Source organism: Halichoerus grypus, chromosome 8 (assembly GCF_964656455.1).
Source record: "Halichoerus grypus chromosome 8, mHalGry1.hap1.1, whole genome shotgun sequence".
NCBI lineage: Eukaryota > Metazoa > Chordata > Mammalia > Carnivora > Phocidae > Halichoerus > Halichoerus grypus.
In genome coordinates, this window is record NC_135719.1 from 108650218 (window position 1) to 108670663 (window position 20446).

The 20446-nt window shown below is 35.7% G+C and overlaps 1 protein-coding gene across 3 annotated transcripts; it reads left to right on the top strand.

Moving 5' to 3' along the window:
• The first annotated feature begins 5 nt into the window (after nucleotides 1-5).
• Nucleotides 6-20395, top strand: SOCS4 (suppressor of cytokine signaling 4). 3 transcript variants are annotated; one of them, XM_078053728.1, is made up of 3 exons: nucleotides 6-302; nucleotides 1875-1957; nucleotides 14160-20395. In XM_078053728.1, exon 3 carries the CDS (start codon nucleotides 14252-14254, stop codon nucleotides 15569-15571), a length of 1320 nt encoding a protein of 439 aa, XP_077909854.1. In that variant the 5' UTR covers nucleotides 6-302; nucleotides 1875-1957; nucleotides 14160-14251; the 3' UTR covers nucleotides 15572-20395. The 3 variants fall into 3 exon arrangements, with proteins under 3 accessions (XP_077909854.1, XP_077909855.1, XP_077909853.1); XM_078053729.1 differs by lacking the exon at nucleotides 1875-1957 and adding an exon at nucleotides 6943-7024; XM_078053727.1 differs by lacking the exon at nucleotides 1875-1957.
• The last annotated feature ends 51 nt before the right edge of the window (nucleotides 20396-20446 follow it).

The window sequence follows — 20446 nt, forward strand, 5'->3', positions numbered from 1 at the left end:
GCTGCGCGCCGCCTGCCAGGGAAAAAGCCGGTTGCTGGGAGAGTGAGGAAGAAAGGGAGGGTGCCGAACACGGAAGTGATGGCAGCGCCTTGGGAGCAGGTGGAGGCGGTGACCGCAACGTGTGAGACAGGAACTCAACGCCGACGGGTGGGGGCTTGCAGAAAGGCGTCCGCCTTTTAGGATCTACACGAGGTGCAGGAGTGGCTGGGCCTCCCTTCTCCACCTTAGCGAGCACTCAGAGTGATGGCGATGGTGATGGCGGCAGTTACTCGGACAGCCCCAGTTAAGCTGCGCTCTGAGAGGTGAGTGGGGGAAGGGTGGTTGCTGCCCGGCCTTGCCGATTGGGGTCTGCTATCACTTTCCAGGCTCTCCTAACATGCAACCATATCCGAGTGCCTGAACGTGACCAGTTCCTCCTTGGGGCCCGGTTAGAGAATGAGTCTTTGAGCATCTTCTCTCGAGGAGAGCGAGACCCTTCCCAAACCTTTAATCTTGGCATCCTTCGTGTGCCCTCACCTTGTCGTTTCTATAGAGATGAAGGAGGGAAGACTTTAATCTCAGTTCTCAGTTCCTAGAGGTATGGCCTGTACATTAATGCTTATTTGGGGGGGACTCTACATATATTCCTTAAGAAGAAAGTAACTTGGATTTCCCCGTTCAGACCCCACCTAAAATTCACTGAACTGCATATTTAGAGCTAAAAGAAGAGCCAGAACTAAAGTATATTGTTGAATACTTCGCTCCTTACAATCTGAGCGAAGGTCTTGGCCATTAAGTTTATGCTTTGATTGTGTCCCCGTGTTCTCCCATGTTGGCAGAACGGTCTGATGAATACCTTCACAGTTACGTATTTTTGTTGTACCCACTTCTGGTCTGTATCAGACATAAGTGAGACGTTTTTCTGGTGTAGACATTTCCCCATTGTTTTTCAGTCTAGTTCCATTGTGAAAAGTTGCACAGTTACACAAACGGTGCTATTGTTCTTACTGTCTTGGCATTCTGTGAAGGTTGTTTTGAGTACTAGGGTTCCAAATAGGCTTCCTAGATACTTAAGTTTGGTATATTAATGAAGAGGAAGAGTGATTGGCTGAAAATGAACTTGGGATTTGTGGAAAAATAGCCAAACTATTGTGGATTTCCCATAACAACAAAAGATACCTGAGGTGACTCTTTCTGAGTGACTTTATTTGGAGATCATTCGTTAATTTTTAGATAGACTGATGTGTAATTTTTTTATCCAAGTAAATATCACTGGATAGACTATGGGATTGAAGATGAACTCTGTTAATATTCGTCTCTGTATTGAATATATCTTGATGAGATTTCAAGGTAGTGCTATTCAGAGCTCAACATAAGAAGAATCTGTAAATTGGAATAAGAGTTATAAGTATAAAATGCCCTAACTATGACATCTATAAACCCTGTGACTTTAAAACTTATGAATGGTGTCTATATTTCTCTCCCTTCACTCTCCCTAGCAATCAAGCCATTTGATCCATAGGTTAAAGAAAAATTTCCTTTACAAATTTCACATGTATGGAAAGAGCTTAGGCCTTAGAGTTGAACAGCCCCAGGTTTTAATTTTCGCTCTGACAGTTACTCATTGTATGGCCTTGAATATGCTTTACTTTTTCTGATGTCAGATTCCTTATTTCTAAAATGGAGATACCTACTTCCATCGATTGTTAGTTTTAGTGTATAGGAGATACTCATGGATGTATAAAATTAATTGTTACTAATGTCTGGTGTTATTAACAGAGTACTTTGGGTGGGTACTTAGCGCTTTTATTTAAAATAGAGTTTGTTTTGTTTAAATCATTATCCTGTAAAATTTTTCAAGTATTACTTTTGCTAGTATTGCATTTCTCTTTCAGTCAAATGCCGACAAATTTTTATGTCAATGAGTTCATGGTCTTGATGGAAACAGACATTCAAACAACATGTACAAGACAGTGTGGTAATGAAATGCATGTAACTTAAATGTTAGCAAAATTGTGTGGTTATTTAGGATAATGTAGCCTTAAAAAAAATCCTTTGTAGCTGTCACTGATCTGGCTGTCAAAATTTTCCAAATGGATTTATTTATCATTAACAGTGCGTGTCTCATAGGAGTGGGTAGCTGAGTGAACTCACCGAAAATGACACCAAGGTCACAGTTTAAACTGCTGTGGAGATTAGTTAGCTTTGCTCTGTTGCAACCATTTATTGGACCCTTACGCTCACAAATATTGTTCTCAAGGGCAAGAGGGTGAGAAAACATGAATATATTACCATTCTGCTGATGGCAATGACTATTATCTACATCATATACTCTTAGAGACTCAGTTTATTTAAGAAGCATATCAGTATTGCCTTATGGAAGGGGTTTAAAACATGCCTTTTCAATAAAATATGTAGTTGATGTAAAAATCACTAATTATGTGAAAGGTAAGGCTGGAAGAGAGTGTTAAAATAACTGAGGTGAGGGACATCTGGGTGGCTCAGTTGGTTAAGCGTCCGACTCTTGATTTCGTCTCAGGTCATGATCTCAGGGGGGGTCATGAGATTGAGCCCCAAGTGGGCTCCATGCTGGGCATGGAGCCTGCTTAAGATTCTCTCTTTCCCTCTGCACCCCCCACCCCATCTCTCTCACACGTGTGTTCTCTCTCTCTCTAAAAAAAATAAAAATAAAAAATAACTGAGGAGAACAGAGTATTGAAGAAAATAATATCAAAGGCAATTTAGAAATCTGAAGATTTGTGTATCTCTGAAGGTGTCCTGAAACTTGCCAGCCTATTTAATTTATTTTTGGAGTAAATAATACTTGCATATGTATAAACTTCCTGAGGTATAAAAGGCAATACAGTAAAAGTTCTGTTCCCAGCTATCCAGTTCTTGTGGCTAAAGACAGCCACAGTATTTGATTGTGTTGTTACATGGAGAGTGGATCCTTACACAACAAGACAGATATAATCACTCTTTTATTGATGACGAAACCAAGACTCAGAGAGGTTATAGTTTGTCCAAAGTCACACTCCTACCGAATGTCAAAACAAAAAATAGAGCACACAGGTTTTTTACCTTCTGATTCAAGATAGTCTACCATACTGCCACTCCATATCATAACTGTTGACATAAAACTTAGAATTTAGTAAAACACATCAGGACATAAAACATTTTATTTAAGTCTAGAGTCACCTTATACTAGTTTGTTAAAACTTGTACTAGTAAAACTTGTCACCCAAGCTTAAATATAAGAATATGTAATTATTATAAAGCAATGGAAAGAATAATTTATAGTAAGTTAAAAAAAACTTTGCCTACTCTTTCTGTTGAAATCTATGTATTTACTAAGTTAGCTTGCAAGAAACTACATTTTTTAATAATTAAAGGTTTGGTTACTTACATCCATAATATTTTTAAAGAATTTAAAATTTTTTAACTTTTTTAAAAAACAGTGTTTAATATCAGGAGTAATATAAAATGCTTTATGATACTTCAGAAATGCTGAAGCCTCCTCAGCCTCAGATTTTCAAGCCTTATATGTGGCCTTTGTTTCCTCTTGTTCCTTTTTTTTTTTAATTTTGCCACTTTTCCATGTCTCATTTTTAGAAATTAATTTCTACATGAAAAGTTCTGGGTACTACTAGAAGGTAGCTAATATGCATTTTCATTAATCTCAGTGTATGCTGTTTTCATACATCTTAATCCTGGTGGCAAAAACATCAGGCCGCTGGAATTAGCCAGATTTTACAATGTGAAAACTGAAGCTAAATGAGATTTTAAAATCAGGTGATATAACTAGTATGTGACAAAGTCTGGATTTTAGCCCATGTTTGATGATTTAGCCCTTCATGCTATTTCATCGGCACCATGTTTCATTTTTAAATATAATGGAGTGAAAAACTGTAGATTGTTAATTTTTTATAGATGTTTAAAACATTAAAATTTTCTCTTTAGACTAAATTACTCTTACAGGAAAAAAGACTGCAAGGAAATGAGCCAAAATGTCTAAATTGACTGCCTTTAGGTAATTGAAGTATAGTTTTTTTCCTCCCTTTTAAACTTTTCTGAATGTTCCATATATTTTATGCTGAGCATATATAGTTTTTATAATTACAAAATTATAAATTGGAAAGAAAAAATACATCTGTTTAATCCAGTTTATTCCCTAAAGAGTTACAATCATATATCTTAAATATTCTGGTTTCTAAGATTCTTTTAAGGTCCTTCCACTTTTAAAGGCCCAGGTACTGTCAGCTCTTAGTTTTCTGTTCTGTCTTCACTCTAGATTAACCTTCTTCAGTGACAGGTTCCTGAACATTTCTCTTTGGCATGCTCAGGGAATGTATAATCATTTAAATATTAGCCCAAGTTAATATTTCCCCTAAAATTTGCTCCAAAATTATTTGTGTGAGCTAAGTACAGGAAACTATGGCTTAAGCAGACTTCTTAACTCAAGGACCTCTCAGAACCTTTTGCTAAATATACATTGTAATATTTAATAGGGGAAGCCATTCCTAAACTTGTTTAACAAGGAAACCCCATCTCTCTAGAATGTGTATTAACGTCTTTTAGAACTAGTGTCCACGAAAGTACAGACTGGGGGACACTGGCATAAACAAGCAATAATTGGGAAAGTAAGTGGAGAGTGTGGGGAGGAGGAGGATGTAGTGGTACTAATCAGTAATTTGTTTTGTTTATTAATCCATTTAAGTCCCATGAGTCCTGACTTGGTAGCATGAAAATGGCAGACACTAAAATATTTACTGGAAGGGGGGCTCCTGGGTGGCTCAATTGTTAAGCGTCTGCCTTCAGCTTAGGTCCCGATCCCAGAGTGCTGGGATCGAACCCCTGCATCAGGTGCTCTGCTCAGCGGGAAGCCTGCTTCTCCCTCTCCACTCCCCTTGCTTGTGTTCCCTCTCTCATTGTGTCTCTCTCTCTCAAATAAATAAATAAAATCTTTAAAAAAATAAAATAAAATATTTACTAGAAAATGAACCTGTATTGCTCTTGTAATGAGAAAAAAACAAAAAAACATTTTTTTATTTCAGAGATTTTTTTCATATGAACAAACCTGGTTTTTGTTATTTTTCTTTAACATTTCAAGGAGTTCATATGTCATCTACTATCCAGTATATTCCATTTGTGGGCCCTAAATGTTTCCACAGAATCCTCCTCAAGTATCAAACTATGATCATATGTTAAGGACTATGACCCACAGAATCAAATTCAAATATCACAGCCTATGATCAGAATGCTTTCAGGGAGTTTTGGGACACATAATGGCAGGTAGACTTTGGAGTCGTGGATTTGGTCAGGAAATACCTAGACCTGAATTACTATCAGAGTAATTATTTATAAATTCTTTATGTAGTGTAATAAATAATTATTTTAGGATCAAATTTATTTTAATTTAGTATTTACATGAATTCTGGTCTTAGATATCATCAGCATTGTAGATAAAGTAGTTGTTCAGTGAAAAATTAATATATACAACAGTACTCTGGTAGCCAGCGTCACAGAGAATACAATGAATTTTTCAGATAGATGAAGTTTAACCCTTTAATTATTGGCTTTTTTTTTTTTTCTTAAGTATAGATTTAAAGTCGACTCCATCCCAGTATGGGGCTTAAACTCACAACCCTGAGATTGAGAGTTGCATGCTCTACCCACTGAGCCAGCCAGCCAGGCATCCCTAATTATTGGCTTTTTAACAATTTTCTGTAGAAATCTTGAATTAAAATCACCTACCTGGCCTTATTCAATAGAAGTAATTAAATGTTATTTAAATCTTTGTTGGTAGAATGGCCATGTTGGATATTAATTCTTGCTCACTGTCCTTGGAGTAGAATCTGGGATCAAATGACTACTGGAAATCTGGGAACTTGCTTTCTTGACAATGGCTTTTATATAAATTTGCTTTTTAGATATTTGCCTCTTCCTCATTAAGAAATAATAATTTTTTTAAAAGATGTCACTGTGTACTCCCCAGAGCAATGTAATTTAGCTGCCTTCATAAAAAATTAATTATTGAATCAAGAGCCAAAGCAGCCTTCTCCCAAGTGATTTTTTCACCATCTTAAAAAAAAAAAGCTTTGCAGTTACCAACAAAGATCTTTGATTTGTCAGCACCTTTTAAATTATGATCTTTGATTTCTATAATACATAAAAGAATGGTAGTAAAGCCACTTTCTTATCACTGTGTATCTCCTCTGCCTCATTTATACAAAGTCTGTAAAATTCCAAGAACTAATGATAGGCTGTTTGAAAGGATTCATTCAGATTCAGAACCCAACACTTTTTTTTACATTTAGATTTTACCTCTATAGGCAAGACACAAAAGCACTTTTCTAAAACTCATCTTTAGTCTTTAAAAATAGAAAAATAAAAATTTTGTTCTCACTAAAAATTAATGTTATTTTTATTGAGAACAGTGTGATTGAATTTTTTTATTTTTAAGAATTTTAAGGTTTGGGGCACCTGGGTGGCTCAGTCAGTTAACCTCAAGCTTCTGACTCTTGATTTCATCTCACATCATGATCTCAGGGTCATGAGATTGAGCCCCATGTCAGACTCCACACTGGGCGTGGAGCCTGCTTAAGTTTCTCTCTCTCCCCCTCCCTCTGCCCTGTTCCCCACCCTTTGCATGCACTCTCTCAAAAAAAAAAAAAAAAGATTTTTAAGATTTAATGAAACTTGTGGAGGAGATTAGAAAATTATTTTTCCATGTGTCTAAGTGTAAAGATGTGAGAGTTTATACATATGCATTTTTATCATTTTTGTAAAGAAATCATGTAATAGTGAAGGAAATTCTGAATATCCTTTTTCTAAAAAGATGTCTCTGTAGCACAAATTTTTTTAAGCAATTACTTTCTTAGTAACTAAGATGTTACCTATACCACGAAGTGACCAGTTAAATGTTTTGTTTTGCCTTTCTTTTTTAATATATCTGCTAAATAGCTTCTGAGAGCCACCTATCCCAGGAAAGATCATCAATTTTAGAACACCTTAAATTTCAACAACTTCAGTACCTTGCTCTGAGGTAACTAGCAAACCTAATATGTTATAAAATTTCTAGGATTGTGTCTATTTACAAAGTATTCTTAAGATTCTATTATTTAAGGTAATATAATCCACAAATCTATTCTGGCAACATGGAAGCAGGTGCAGTCCACTAAAGGTAAACAAAGAAATGGAGAGGGCTGCCATCAGGTCCTCAGCTTTTTGGAACTCTCACTCTTCCTTCAGGAACAGAACACCATTCCAACAAGTAACTATTTGACAATGAGTGATGGGAACATTGCTAACCATATAATCAATATTAATGAATTTTAATTTTTCTAATGTTTATACAAATATAAATAGAAGTTAAATTTTCTTACTACTTTAAAGACTACAACATTAAATGACATTTTGGACCATATGTTGATATGGTATGTTTTACCAAATCAGTTTTTTGCCATAATTTATAAAAGTGGGAGGGACTTCTGAAGCATGGACTCAGTTTTCTAGCAGAGGAGCTATGTGAAATTTATAGAAGGCTATTATTCTGAGATACATACAAACCTAAGTCAAGATTTTCTGTGCATTAACTCTTTAAGTACAAGTAAATGTATGGAAGATTCATCTAGGGCTATGGTATGTCACTTTATTTTATGGACACCTGCAGCATTAGCACATGTAAGAACAGTTAACCAAAAATCCAGAGATACTTAACTGATTAGTACCTATTATATACAAGTTGGTAAGCCTTGCCAAAGTAAATCTGTTATGTTGGCATGTTAGCTTATATAGAATAAGGCTGGAAATTAGTTCTCTAGGGGAAAATGTCAAATTGTTCTCTAGCTTCATATTCTCTTAAGTTCCAGCTGTATCTGGCATATTGATCTTTTTTCACTGAAACATGTTATTCTCCTAAAAATTAAAACTTTTTAGTTAGAATTGGACTAGAGACAGAAGTATTCTGTGATGTCGTCATTATAAACTACTACTTTTTTTTTTTTTTTTTTTTAAGATTTATTTATTTGAGAGAGAGAACAAGTGGGAGGGGCAGGGAGAGGGAGAGAGAATCTCAAGCAGACACTGCGATGAGTGTAGAGCTGGACGTGAGGCTGGGATCAGGACCTGAGTGGAAAATAAGAGTTGGACACTCCGATGACTGCATCACCCAGGCGCCCCATGAATAATTTCTATTAAACTGGCTTATGTGCTTTAATAAAACAATATATCTAATATCTGCTTTTTTAAAAGAACATTTATTGATTACTTAATACGTTTAGGATCTGAGCTGAGTACTTTACACACATTATTTCATTTAATCCCTAGCAGCTGAATGAAATAGATAGCATCAATATCTCTATTTTACAGATTAAAAACACTGAGAGGTTTCAAGTCCTATGGCTAGTATAAAATAAACTGGACTCAAACCATACTAGTAGTGGCCACCATTACTGTGCTGTGGAACTGCGTTCTTGTCATATACATGCATAGAGATATGAAAATGTTAAAATGGTTACTGCTGAATGGTAGGATTATGGACAGTTTTTTGTTTTTTTTTTTTCATAATTTTAAGCTTAGTTTGAATTAATGATGATGAGTATGAATTACTGTTATTTATGTTCATCAAAATGATACATGCACCCAGGTTAAAAATTAAGTTGAAAGCTTAGATAAGATAAATGCTACAGTCCTACCCATTCCAAAGGCATCTACTTTCAATCTTTTAACTGTTTTTCTGATATTTACCTTTATATTTCTAAATCATATGCTAATATTTCTTTCTTGATTCATCAATTACGAGACATTATCACTTGACTTCCTTTTATGATAGATAAGGATTTAACTCTCTCTCCTTCCTTCCTATTTTCTTATTGCATTTATATCACAGTTTTGATGAATATGTAAATGATATTTTCACTGCTGAGCCAGGTATTTTACAACTCTGTTTTCTTTCTTGTATAACTCTTGAATTTTTGTGTGATTAATAATTACCTAATTCTTCCTCTGTTTGCATTCTTCTCAATTGAATTTTCCAGAAGTCAGTTCTTTTTTTTTTCCTCAAGATCTTCCACCTTGGAACCTATGGCCTTGTGTGATTCTATGGACTAGATGCTCTGGATACCCTATTGTCTAGAGATTTTCCTTCTTCATCATCCTAAGAATTCACATTTCCTCTCTCCTGTGTTAAATATCTTATTTCCTGTGTTATGTCTTCTGTTGTGGGTGTACACTCTAATTTTAGAAGACTTTTCTTCCAATATGAGGTAAAATTGTTGATGCTTTGCATATCTGAAAATTTATTTTATCGTCATTTGATTGATAATTTGGCTGGTTATCTCTTCAAAGTTGGAAACTAGTCTCTAGCTTCCAAAACTAGCCTCTAGCTTCCAGTGTTACTGTTGAGAAACCAGATGCCATTTATTTACAGTCCTTTGTGACTCTTTTCCCCTCAGGAAGACTGTTTTTTCATTTTTATATATTTTTTGGCTTGGACTTATTTGTTTATTTAATTGTAGTAAGAACATTTAACACGACATCTACCCTCTTAACTTTAGTATCTCCTCTTTATCTCTAGGATTCTAAAATTTTAGAATAATGTAGCTCAGTGTGTATTTTTCCCCCATTGTGCTGGGTACTCAGTGGACTCTCTCATTATGGAGGCTCATATCCTCTGGTTCTGGGATATTTTCTAATACAGTTTCTTTTGTAATTCCCCCCCCTTCATTTTGTTGTTATTTTCTGTGAAATGGCTGTATTGATCCTGTAGCTTTCTTACCTTTTCTAATTAGCCATTTTTTTTCCTATTTCCTGTTATTTCCTCAGTTTATTCTCCGAACTTTCCTATTGAATATTTTATTTCTGTATTCATATTTTTATTTTACAAAACTTTCTTATTCTCTGATTGTCCCAAACTCCTCTTACTCATTCATAGGTTTAATATCTTCTCTTAACTTGGAAGAAATCAATTTTATTTTCTGCTCTTTTTGTGGTTATTGTTTTCTCTAAATTTTTTGTTTTAGCCTCTGTTGTTTCTGTTAGAGGCTTTCCTCAAAAGTCTGATGATCTGTGACTATTCATTCATATTCTGGAGTGAATGAAGCACAACAATGCTGCCTGACAGCTGTGTGTGAGTAGGTGGGACTTGTGGACTGGCAAGCTTGGGTGGCCTTCCAGGTTTGTTTGTTTTGTTTTGTTTTTTTGATTCCCTTATTTATTTTTAGAGAGAGAGAGAGAGAGAGTGTGTGTGTGTGTGTGTGTGTGTGTGTGTGTGTGCGCACGCACAGGGGAGGGGGAGAGGGAGAGGGAGAGGGAGAATCTCAAGCAGACTCCCCACTGAGCATGGAGCCTGGCGAGGGGCTTGATCTCACAACCCTGAGATCATGACCCGAGCCGCAATCAAGAGTCCACTCTTGGATTGCTCAACCAACTGAGGTACCCAGGCACCTCCCCCCACCCTCAGCTTTTTATTGACAGAGTCCCAGCTGTCAGCATTTAGAGGTCTTTTCTCTTTGGCCATTCTATTTCTTCAGCAAAGTATCTTTTTTTTTTTTTTTTTTTAAAGATTTTATTTGTCTGGCAGAGAGAGACACAGCGAGAGAGGGAACACAAGCAAGGGGAGTGGGAGAGGGAGAAGCAGGCCTCCCACCTAGCAGGGAGCCCAATGTGGGGCTCGATCCCAGGACCCTGAGATTGTGACCTGAGCCAAAGGCAGATGCTTAACGACTGAGCCACCTTCAGCAAAGTATCTTTTAGTCCCCTATTATAAATCTGGCTGCTGGAGTTCTGGGAGTTGGATGGAAGAAGAAAGTAGGAACTTTCATTCTGATTTTAGTCCCAAACCTCCCCTCTACCCTCTATGATACCCAAAGTCCTGAGCCTCTCTAATTCAGTTTCTCCAAATGATAAATATCCCATCTCCTCTAAGTGTAGGAGTAAAAACTGGAGAGATCCTGTTGTACTTATGCATATTTTCAACCTGCTTCATTTTCCACCCTGTTCTCCACCCACATTTTTGTATCATCTGGTGCCTCTGGGTCCTGGACTTTGCCTACTCTGTTGGTTTGCTTCTCATCCATGTCATCTGTGTGCCTAGTGTTACCCCCCTCTCTGCTGCTGAGTTATTTACTGCTCCTCCATTCATATTCTGTCCTCATATTTTGTGATTCAGGTTATAGACATCTGCTAGTCTCGTTGAAGATAAGATTTGTGTTTTTATTTCTCATTTTTTCCTTGTTTAGGTTGACTTCTGAGAGGATAGAGCAAAAAGATTTTCATTTGGCCATTTCAAACCAAACAATTATTTTATAATCAGAAGAAAACAAAAAGCTATTCTCATTTTGAGGGGAAATGAAGTTATAAGACTAAGAAATTTAGTAATGGAAAGCAGCCGGTGTAGTAGCTAAAGGAAGCATTAGGATCACTAAAGGATTTTACAGGAGATTTGATTGAAGGCAAAGAGAACTTGAGAGAGAAAAACTGAAGCAGGCCCTGGTAAAGGTGGGAATGCCATCAAGAACAGAGATGGGGGGCGCCTGGGTGGCTCAGTTGGTTGGGCAACTGCCTTCGGCTCAGGTCATGATCCTGGAGTCCTGGGATCGAGTCCCACATCGGGCTCCCTGCTCAGCAGGGAGTCTGCTTCTCCCTCTGACCCTCCTCCCTCTCATGCTCTCTCTATCTCATTCTCTCTCTCAAATAAATAAAATCTAAAAAAAAAAAAAAAGAACAGAGATGGGGAGCTTATCTTTGATAATAGAAGTGAAGGAAGAAATGGTAAAATGTAGAGGTAATAGGTAAGATGAGGGAGCTTATATCCAGTGGAGTAAAGTTGGTCATAGAGTTTAATAAACTGCTATTTTGATTTTTTTTTTTTTTTGTAAATCACCAAGCATTTCAAATCTTATATATTTTTCACCACTGAATAAAAAAAGTAGAAACTATGTAGTATTAACGAAAAAGATCTGCTTGGGGCTCCTCTATTACTTTTTTATCTTGAAAAATATGTTAAAGTGTAAGCTCTTAATAACAAGTGTTTATTCTAATCAATGACTGTTCATCTTCTTCAGCTTACTTTGTTGCTTCTTGTTTATTTTTGCTCAGTGGAACTTAATCAACAAACAGCCAAAGCATAATGTTGAATAAAATTTTGGTATAATAAATGATGATGTATCTTCCAAAATCAGATTTAAAAATATTTTCCATATGGATTTTAAATGAGTATATACTAGTGAGGTCACTAAATCAAAATAATCTGTATAATCACCAGGTGCTATTCAGTGTTCAGAAATGGAGTATTTTCTTTGGCAAGTCTGATTCATTAGTTCACACTTTTAAGTACTTGAATTTTAAGTAATAGAGGAGCCTCCAGGATCATGATCTGCTTATCATATTTGCTACTACAGATACTTGTTTCAAATCCTCTTGCTTTGAGAATGCATTCAAGTGGCTCTAAACATTTACTTGACTATTGGGATTATAATGTTCCTCTGACATATCAGAAACTTAATTATAATCAGTATGCTAAGTGAGACTGATTTTCTCAGTCTCCAAATCCAAATTTCGTTTGTAAAATATTTGAGATTATAGAATACTTACCCCCAATTCTGGGCTTAAATCTTATTCCACCTAAGAATAGTTAGGCTAATCCCCTCTATGACCAATCATTACTATTAGTCTTAATAAAACTCAGTATTTCACATTGTAAATTCTAATATATCCAGCCAATTTTATGGGAAAGTCATTGGCCTATAGAAATTTATCTGCTTGTTTCTCAGAAGTACCAAGAAAAATACAAAGGTGTATGTGTAAAATAACAAATTTTTATCCAATTCCACATTTTCTAAAAATTTCCTAGACTGATAGTGAGGTTGACCAATTACTGAAATAAGTTGACAAAACTGCATTGGGAATGCTTGCATGGCATTCCCATTGTTCAGTGGTGATTATTTGATTTTTTTTTTTAATATTTTTATTATTTATTTGACAGAGAGAGACACAGCGAGAGAGGGAACACAAGCAGGGGGAGTGGGAGAGGGAGAAGCAGGCTTCCCGCTGAGCAGGGAGCCCGATGCGGGGCTCGATCCCAGGACCCTGGGATCATGACCCAAGCCGAAAGCAGACGTTTAACGACTGAGCCACCCAGGCGCCCCTGATTATTTGATTCTTAACAGCTTTTATAACTTAAAGTTCATATTTTCAGTCAATAGGAAAGCAAGGAGAGGGAAGTGAGGGAACTACAGGGTAGTGGTTCTCAAACACCAAGAAATATATTTCTCACTGTCTCTTACAAACAATTCACTGACTGGTCTGCTGTGAAATAAAAATAAGGGTAGGAGAGATTGGCATGAGATATACCTCAAGACTAGAAATTGTTCATACAATTTTGAGCATACAGTTGGACTAAGAGAGGCGGCCTCACTTTTTCTAATCTACATTGAAAATTAGCTGTGGGAAAGGAACGCAGATTCTTTTTTTTTTTTTTTAAAGATTTTATTTATTTATTTGACAGAGAGAGACACAGCAAGAGAGGGAATACAAGCAGGGGGAGTGGGAGAGGGAGAAGCAGGCTTCCCGCTGAGCAGGGAGCCCGATGCAGGGCTCGATCCCAGGACCCTGGGATCATGACCTGAGCCGAAGGCAGACGCTTAACGACTGAGCCACCCAGGCGCCCCAGGAACGCAGATTCTTGACTCCCGGGCACTATGAAATTACTAGTATATGGTAAAGCAGATCATTTAAGTGAAAACAAAATATCTTGGAACTGTCTTCCAACATATCCAGTACTCTTATCTTGTTCCTGTACTAGTTGTGGTTTTTCATTTTATGTCTGATTGGGGTTTAATATAGAAACTACTGTATGTGAAGTAAATGACAGTTGGACACCTGGGTGGCTCAGTTGGTTAAACGTCCGATTCTTGGTTTCAGCTCAAGTCATGATCTCAGGGTCATGAGATCAAGCCCTATTTGGGCTCAGTGCTCCGTGTGGAGTCTGCTTGAGATTCTCTCCCTCTCCCTCTGTCCCTCACCCCCCACCCCACCCCTGTGCACTTGCTTGCGCTGAGCATGGAGCCTGCTTGGGCTCCTCTCTCTCCCTCTCCCCCTCCCCTGCTCATGCGCTCGCACTCTGTCTCAAAAAAAAAAGTGAATGACAAATGACTGCTGTTCTGTTTTTTTCCCTTTAGATACATCCAGAGAGTGCCCAGAAGAAACTTCCTGCTGGAAAAACTGAAAAAGCAGTATTTATAACACTGGAATTTGTGGATAATTTGTTAAAATGGCAGAAAATAGTGAAAGTATTAGCAAAAATGTAGATGTAAGGCCCAAAACTAGTCGAAGTAGAAGTGCTGACAGAAAGGACGGTTATGTGTGGAGTGGAAAGAAATTATCTTGGTCAAAAAAGAGTGAAAGTTGTTCAGATGCTGAAACAGTGAATGCTGTAGAGAAAACTGAAGTTCCTTTAAGGAGCCAAGAAAGGAAGCACAGCTGTTCATCCATCGAGTTGGATTTAGATCATTCCTGTGGGCATAGATTTTTAGGCCGATCTCTTAAACAGAAACTGCAAGATGCTGTGGGGCAATGTTTTCCAATAAAGAATTGTAGTGGTCGGCACTCTTCGGGGCTTCCATCTAAAAGGAAAATTCATATCAGTGAACTCATGTTAGATAAGTGTCCTTTCCCACCTCGATCAGATTTAGCCTTTAGGTGGCATTTTATTAAACGACACACTGCTCCTATAAATCCCAAATCCAATGAATGGGTAAACACAGACTTGTCTCAGAGTGAATTGAGGGATGGTCAGCTAAAACGAAGAAACGTGGAAGAAGAGGTAAACTGCTTCTCACATACCAATGTTCAGCCCTGTGTCATAACCACCAACAGTGCTTCATGTAGAGGTGGTCCTGTGACTGGCTCTGTGATGAACCTGGTTTCAAATAACAGTATAGAAGATAGTGATATGGATTCAGATGATGAAATTATAACACTTTGCACAAGTTCCAGGAAAAGAAACAAACCCAAATGGGAAATGGATGAAGAAATCCTGCAGTTGGAAACACCTCCTAAGTACCATACCCAGATTGATTATGTCCACTGTCTTGTACCAGACCTCCTTCAGATCAATAACAATCCATGTTACTGGGGAGTTATGGATAAATATGCAGCTGAAGCTCTACTAGAGGGAAAACCAGAGGGTACCTTTTTACTGCGAGACTCAGCACAGGAAGACTATTTATTCTCAGTTAGTTTTAGACGCTATAGTCGTTCTCTTCATGCTAGAATTGAACAGTGGAATCACAACTTTAGCTTTGATGCACATGATCCTTGTGTCTTCCATTCTCCTGACATTACTGGGCTCCTAGAACATTATAAGGACCCGAGTGCCTGTATGTTCTTCGAACCACTTTTATCCACTCCTTTAATTCGGACTTTCCCCTTTTCCTTGCAGCATATATGCAGAACAGTTATTTGTAACTGTACAACTTATGATGGCATTGATGCCCTTCCAATTCCTTCTTCTATGAAATTATATCTGAAGGAATATCACTATAAATCAAAAGTTAGAGTACTCAGGATTGATGCAACAGAACAATGCTAGGGAAAGTGTGGGAATATGGGAATGATTATATACATATTTTCATTTAATATTTTATTTTTCTTATGTCACTTTGAATTTTTCTACAAGGGCAGTTGAAATAAATCTCTGCCCTAAATTTTACTTCCAGATCAGTTTATTTTTCTTATGATAAACTAATTGTTTAAAGTTACACACTAGGGGTTAATGAATATTTTTGACCAGGTGTTTGGTTTTTGTTTTTACCAAATAGATTGTATGCTTACTTAATTTTTTTTCTTAATTGTAATTCGCTTACAATCCAGGGATATTTGAAATTTGGTAGGCGTTGCAAACACATTAAATAATCTATATTTCATACTTTTCTTTAAAAATAATCTTACGTCCTTTCCTACATGTAAATTCCCTTGTTAACCTATGCCATTGGCATTCCTATACATAAAATACAGTTTCCCCATCCCCCTTTTCAGAGTTGTTTTAAAGTTCTTCAGTAAAGCTGAGTGTGTTGTAATTCACAATCCATACCAATGTATTGAGTTTTGTAACTTAATAAATAATAGGGATGTTAAAGGTAACAAAATGGTTTGAAATTAAACTTGAAGTATTTTCATTTTAAATACTAACTATAAAGCAGTATTAGTAAATTTGATTTATCTGATCAGGAAGAATCAAATGAGAACATGACTTTTTGGAGGTGAATTTATTTTCTACCCTGTAGCATGGTCATTTATTTTTTAGTAGGTCTTTCGCTCAACCTAGATGAGTTGCTATCTTCAGGACAAATATTGTTCCTTTCTCACTGGAAGCTTTAAAAATAATGATAACACTATTAGTAAGTAGTAGTTACTAACATACTAAAGCAACTCTGGGGTTTTTCTGTATTTACTTATGAACTGTTGCTTCTGATTAGCCTTTTCATAGAAACTCTGAGCCTGTTCTTTTGGGGAGATGCCACAGTTTTATAAACAGCCAGAAATTTCCATCGGTAACCAAAGAGGGACCTAAGTAGTCTTCATTATTTTAAAGTGAGCTTCACTAAAGATTCAAGAAGTAAACATGGAGCTCAGTTTTTTGAAACTTAATACTGATTTTGATTTTCGGGTTTCAAATAATTATTCCTATCTTCAGAATTAACATGTCTTTACTGTGGCGTCAAAAAAGGGAAAACATTTTGAGAGCTACATGGCTTATGCCATACTGAACAGTACTAGGCACTAGGAGTAATATTTTAAATTTGCTATCTCAATACGGAAGCATTTTTAGAAACGTCATTATCCCAGTATAATAAAGGTAAATGGAGTGATATCCTATCTAACTCCACTTTTTTAAAGAGTCAGCACGTAATTTCCTAGACAGTCGTTTCTTCTGGTGAGCTGTCTAACCCTTTGTACAAATTGGCTTTTTTAATATCATAGTAATTTATTTCTTGATGATAATTTAGGTCTAGTAGGAAGCTGCGTCCACCTGGACTGAAAGAAATTTGACTCAACTTTCCAAGTTAGAACAGATGTTTCTTAAGTATCATTGCTTTTATTTCCCTTTCCTGCAGTTCTGTTGTAAACATAAAGATGGAATTTTTCAGTAATAGCTTTAAAATAAATTTTTAGCAATTACAACAAAATTAAACCAAGAAAATCTCTTACCATTTTCTAGCATTTTTTTTCTCAGTGATCTCAAGATTGTCTTGGTTCCAGGTAGGGTAACTACTAATTATGGCACCTGTCTGTGGAGTAATGAGGCTCAGGATATCATTAACACCGATATCGGGATAAATATCTCTTCTAAAGATGATATTTTCCTTTTACAAAAGTAGAAAAGTCTCATACTACCTCATCTTTATTGTGACACTTTTGTAGGTCACTGAGAAGGTTGTCTTATTTACCAATAAAACACTTCCTAAATATCCATTTTTGGTGAAAGAACATTAATAGTAAGACTCTACCCATGATTATAGTTTTTTATCAGATTTTGATAATGAGACTTTCTGTTTCTGTGAAACAATTATTGTTTTAAATAGTTTTCTTTTAAAAGTAACTTTTTATCAGTACAGAAAAACCTAAGGGATGACTAGCTAACAAATATTCTGTTAAAGAGTAATTTTATAAAGAAAAAATGAAATATAATTATGTTGTCTTTTATAATGGTAAAAATTAATGTTTATATGAAAATCAAGATATAAGTAGCTTTTCATATATTCAAACTGGTTGCTTGTGATATATTTTCTCTGGCTTTCTTATTTTTTCAACTTCAAGGTATTAATAGCTGTTAACATTTTCAAAATACTGCCATATATATATCCTTGAACTAAATGATCTACTAAATGAGAGCAGGGAAGAGACTCATTTACTCTGAAATGGTTTGTATTTTTCCTTTGGTATTTGCTACAGTGAAAAGAAATCTGGAAAGTAGAAGTATAAAGACTTGAGAAGGGAATTGTTTACCATGAAGGAAAAAGGAAAGAGTAATAATAAATTTTTAAAACATTAAAGAATTGGAATTTAGAAAGGTTAATTCCTTTCTCTGACTTTGTGAGGATACATTTGGAAGAGCATTCAGTATTCACAAACTTATTTTTAAAATGTAAAATATGTAATTATTGGAATATATAACAAAAGTGACTAAGTCATGAGAGGAACATGAGGAAAGATACAAATATATCTAAATATAAATTTTGTAACTCTTAAGTTTGTGGGCATTTGAAAAGTGTAAATTCCAGAGTTGAGAAAGCATCAGCATGGTGGAATTGTGTAGAGCTTATTGGTGAGAGAGGATGGAGCTAAAAGAAACAAGATAAAATATTAAAATTAAGAATTTAGGCATCACCTCAGGGAAGAGCCTTGACAGTGAAAGGGAACTACTTAACTGCTAATAGCTAGTCTGGACCAGACACTTAACTGCGCTTTGGGAATCATCCTGCACTAATCAGGAAATAAACTTGACTTTTCTATTTCTCAAGCTTTTCAGGACAACCCCACCACCACCACCATGCATCTTTTTTTTTTTTTTTTTAAGCTATAGCATCTTGATTCATACTCTTAATTCTTGAAATATTCTGAATGGATTTTTTTAGATTCCTTGAGCATTTTTGTATGAAGAATCCTATGTGATCTTTCTATAGCCATGCCATTCACTTAAATAATTCATAGAGAGAATGGTTTAATTTAAAGGAAGACCTAATAGGAAGAAGATTAAAGGAAGCTTTTAGTCAGCCTGTGGTTAGATTTATTGATTTGGTGAACAGAACTGTGTTCTTTCCTGAATTTCAGCTAATGGTCAAAGAATGGCTTTCAGTTAAAGTTGTGACCTATTATAAATAATATAAAGAATGTCTAAGTAATTAGAAATCCTTTAAAAAGTAGAGTAAATGTGGCCAATAGGACTCCTACAAATTCCATTTCTTTTTATAAGAAAAACACAAACCATTATTTATTCATGAGCCAAAGCCATTAAGAAGACAAATCAAGTTATCAGCTTCCTGTCTCTCTGAAGTTTGGATCATTTTATAGACCCATGTAATAGAGCGGTTTCTTCCTATGAAACAAAAACCTTGAAACCTAACTCTTATACTCTTAGTTTTCATTTAAAAACTTTTTTGTCAGTTTTAGCTATAATGAGTCAAATAGGCTATATATTGATTTTGGTGGAGTAAATTTCACAGGAAAGTAGACTTAATTATTTCTGGAGACAACACAGGGAGAATAATGTTTAAATGTAAAAAAAAAAACCCTGTGTGTTAAGTAATACCCAAATGAATAAAAGATTTTAAGTCAAGCAGGCTATTGTTTCTGTTTTGGAAAAAAACCTTTACAATTTTGGTCTTAACTGTAATCAGTTTTACATTTATTTTTATTTCTAAAGAATGAATGGAAAGCACAAAGGTTTTTTTTTCTTTTTTTAATGACCTAGTAGAAATGAGCAATGCTACAAGAGTCTGCCTATGCCATTCTAATATATTAAGATATTCGACACAGTGGAAGTGACTTTTTAAATGGATTGGCTTCTAAGTAGAAGTGTAGACTAACGGATATAGCCCAATGGAAAGGGATTTGAGGCACATTAATCCTATTTCAAATAAAAGCAGAGTCTATTTTTTAATTTTGAATAGATTACTCAATCCTAAATCTTTATCTTCATCTCCTAGCATATAAAATGTAGAAAAATAATACTTGTCACAACTTCCTGAAGGTTAATTCATTTAAGAGATGACCCTTGGAGCATACTTGAAAATAATTTCTGTAATTTCTTGAAAATAACGTGATAGATTTTCAAAGTATCCCCTTAGTGGACCCTGCAAATTCACATTCACTTCTTATAGTCTGTAATAGGCTTTCTTGGCTTGATTTGACAATAGAGGTAACAGTACAATTTGGATTTATGGTTTAGACTCTGGAATTGGATGAACAATTGCAGTTTCCTCCTACCCTTAATAAGGTTTATGTAAAATTGATGTTTGCCTGTTATTTTAAAAGTTGATTATGTTTGCAGGAAGTGAAGATAATCACTTTTGCTGTGGTTATAATCAAATCTAAACTCTCAGACTTAAGAAAGTAAAACTCAAGGAGGTTTACTTAAATTACACTTACTTTGCTAGGATTGAATCAATTCTGTATAAGCCAAGTGTGAACTTGATATATACTTGAATATACAGAGTTTAAGTAGTAACTTCACAAAACTGTTAGTACTCTTGTCAGTTGGGCTTGTATGATCCTCCCCTTACCCAAAAAGAAGTAGACTGTTTCCATTTTTATTTCTAATCCTGAAGTTGAATGTTTCTTCTTGGATGTGAGTTCAAATAAATTGATCTGAATAAATTTTCACTTCTTCTTAATTAAAACTTCGTATATAAAACCCAAAGGCTTTGTATTTTGTTTTTAAAACATTGTATATCCTGGGGTGCCT

Bases quoted from the DNA above. Each gene is read 5' to 3' on its own strand.
- SOCS4 (XM_078053728.1), top strand. From the start codon at position 14,252: ATGGCAGAAAATAGTGAAAGTATTAGCAAAAATGTAGATGTAAGGCCC.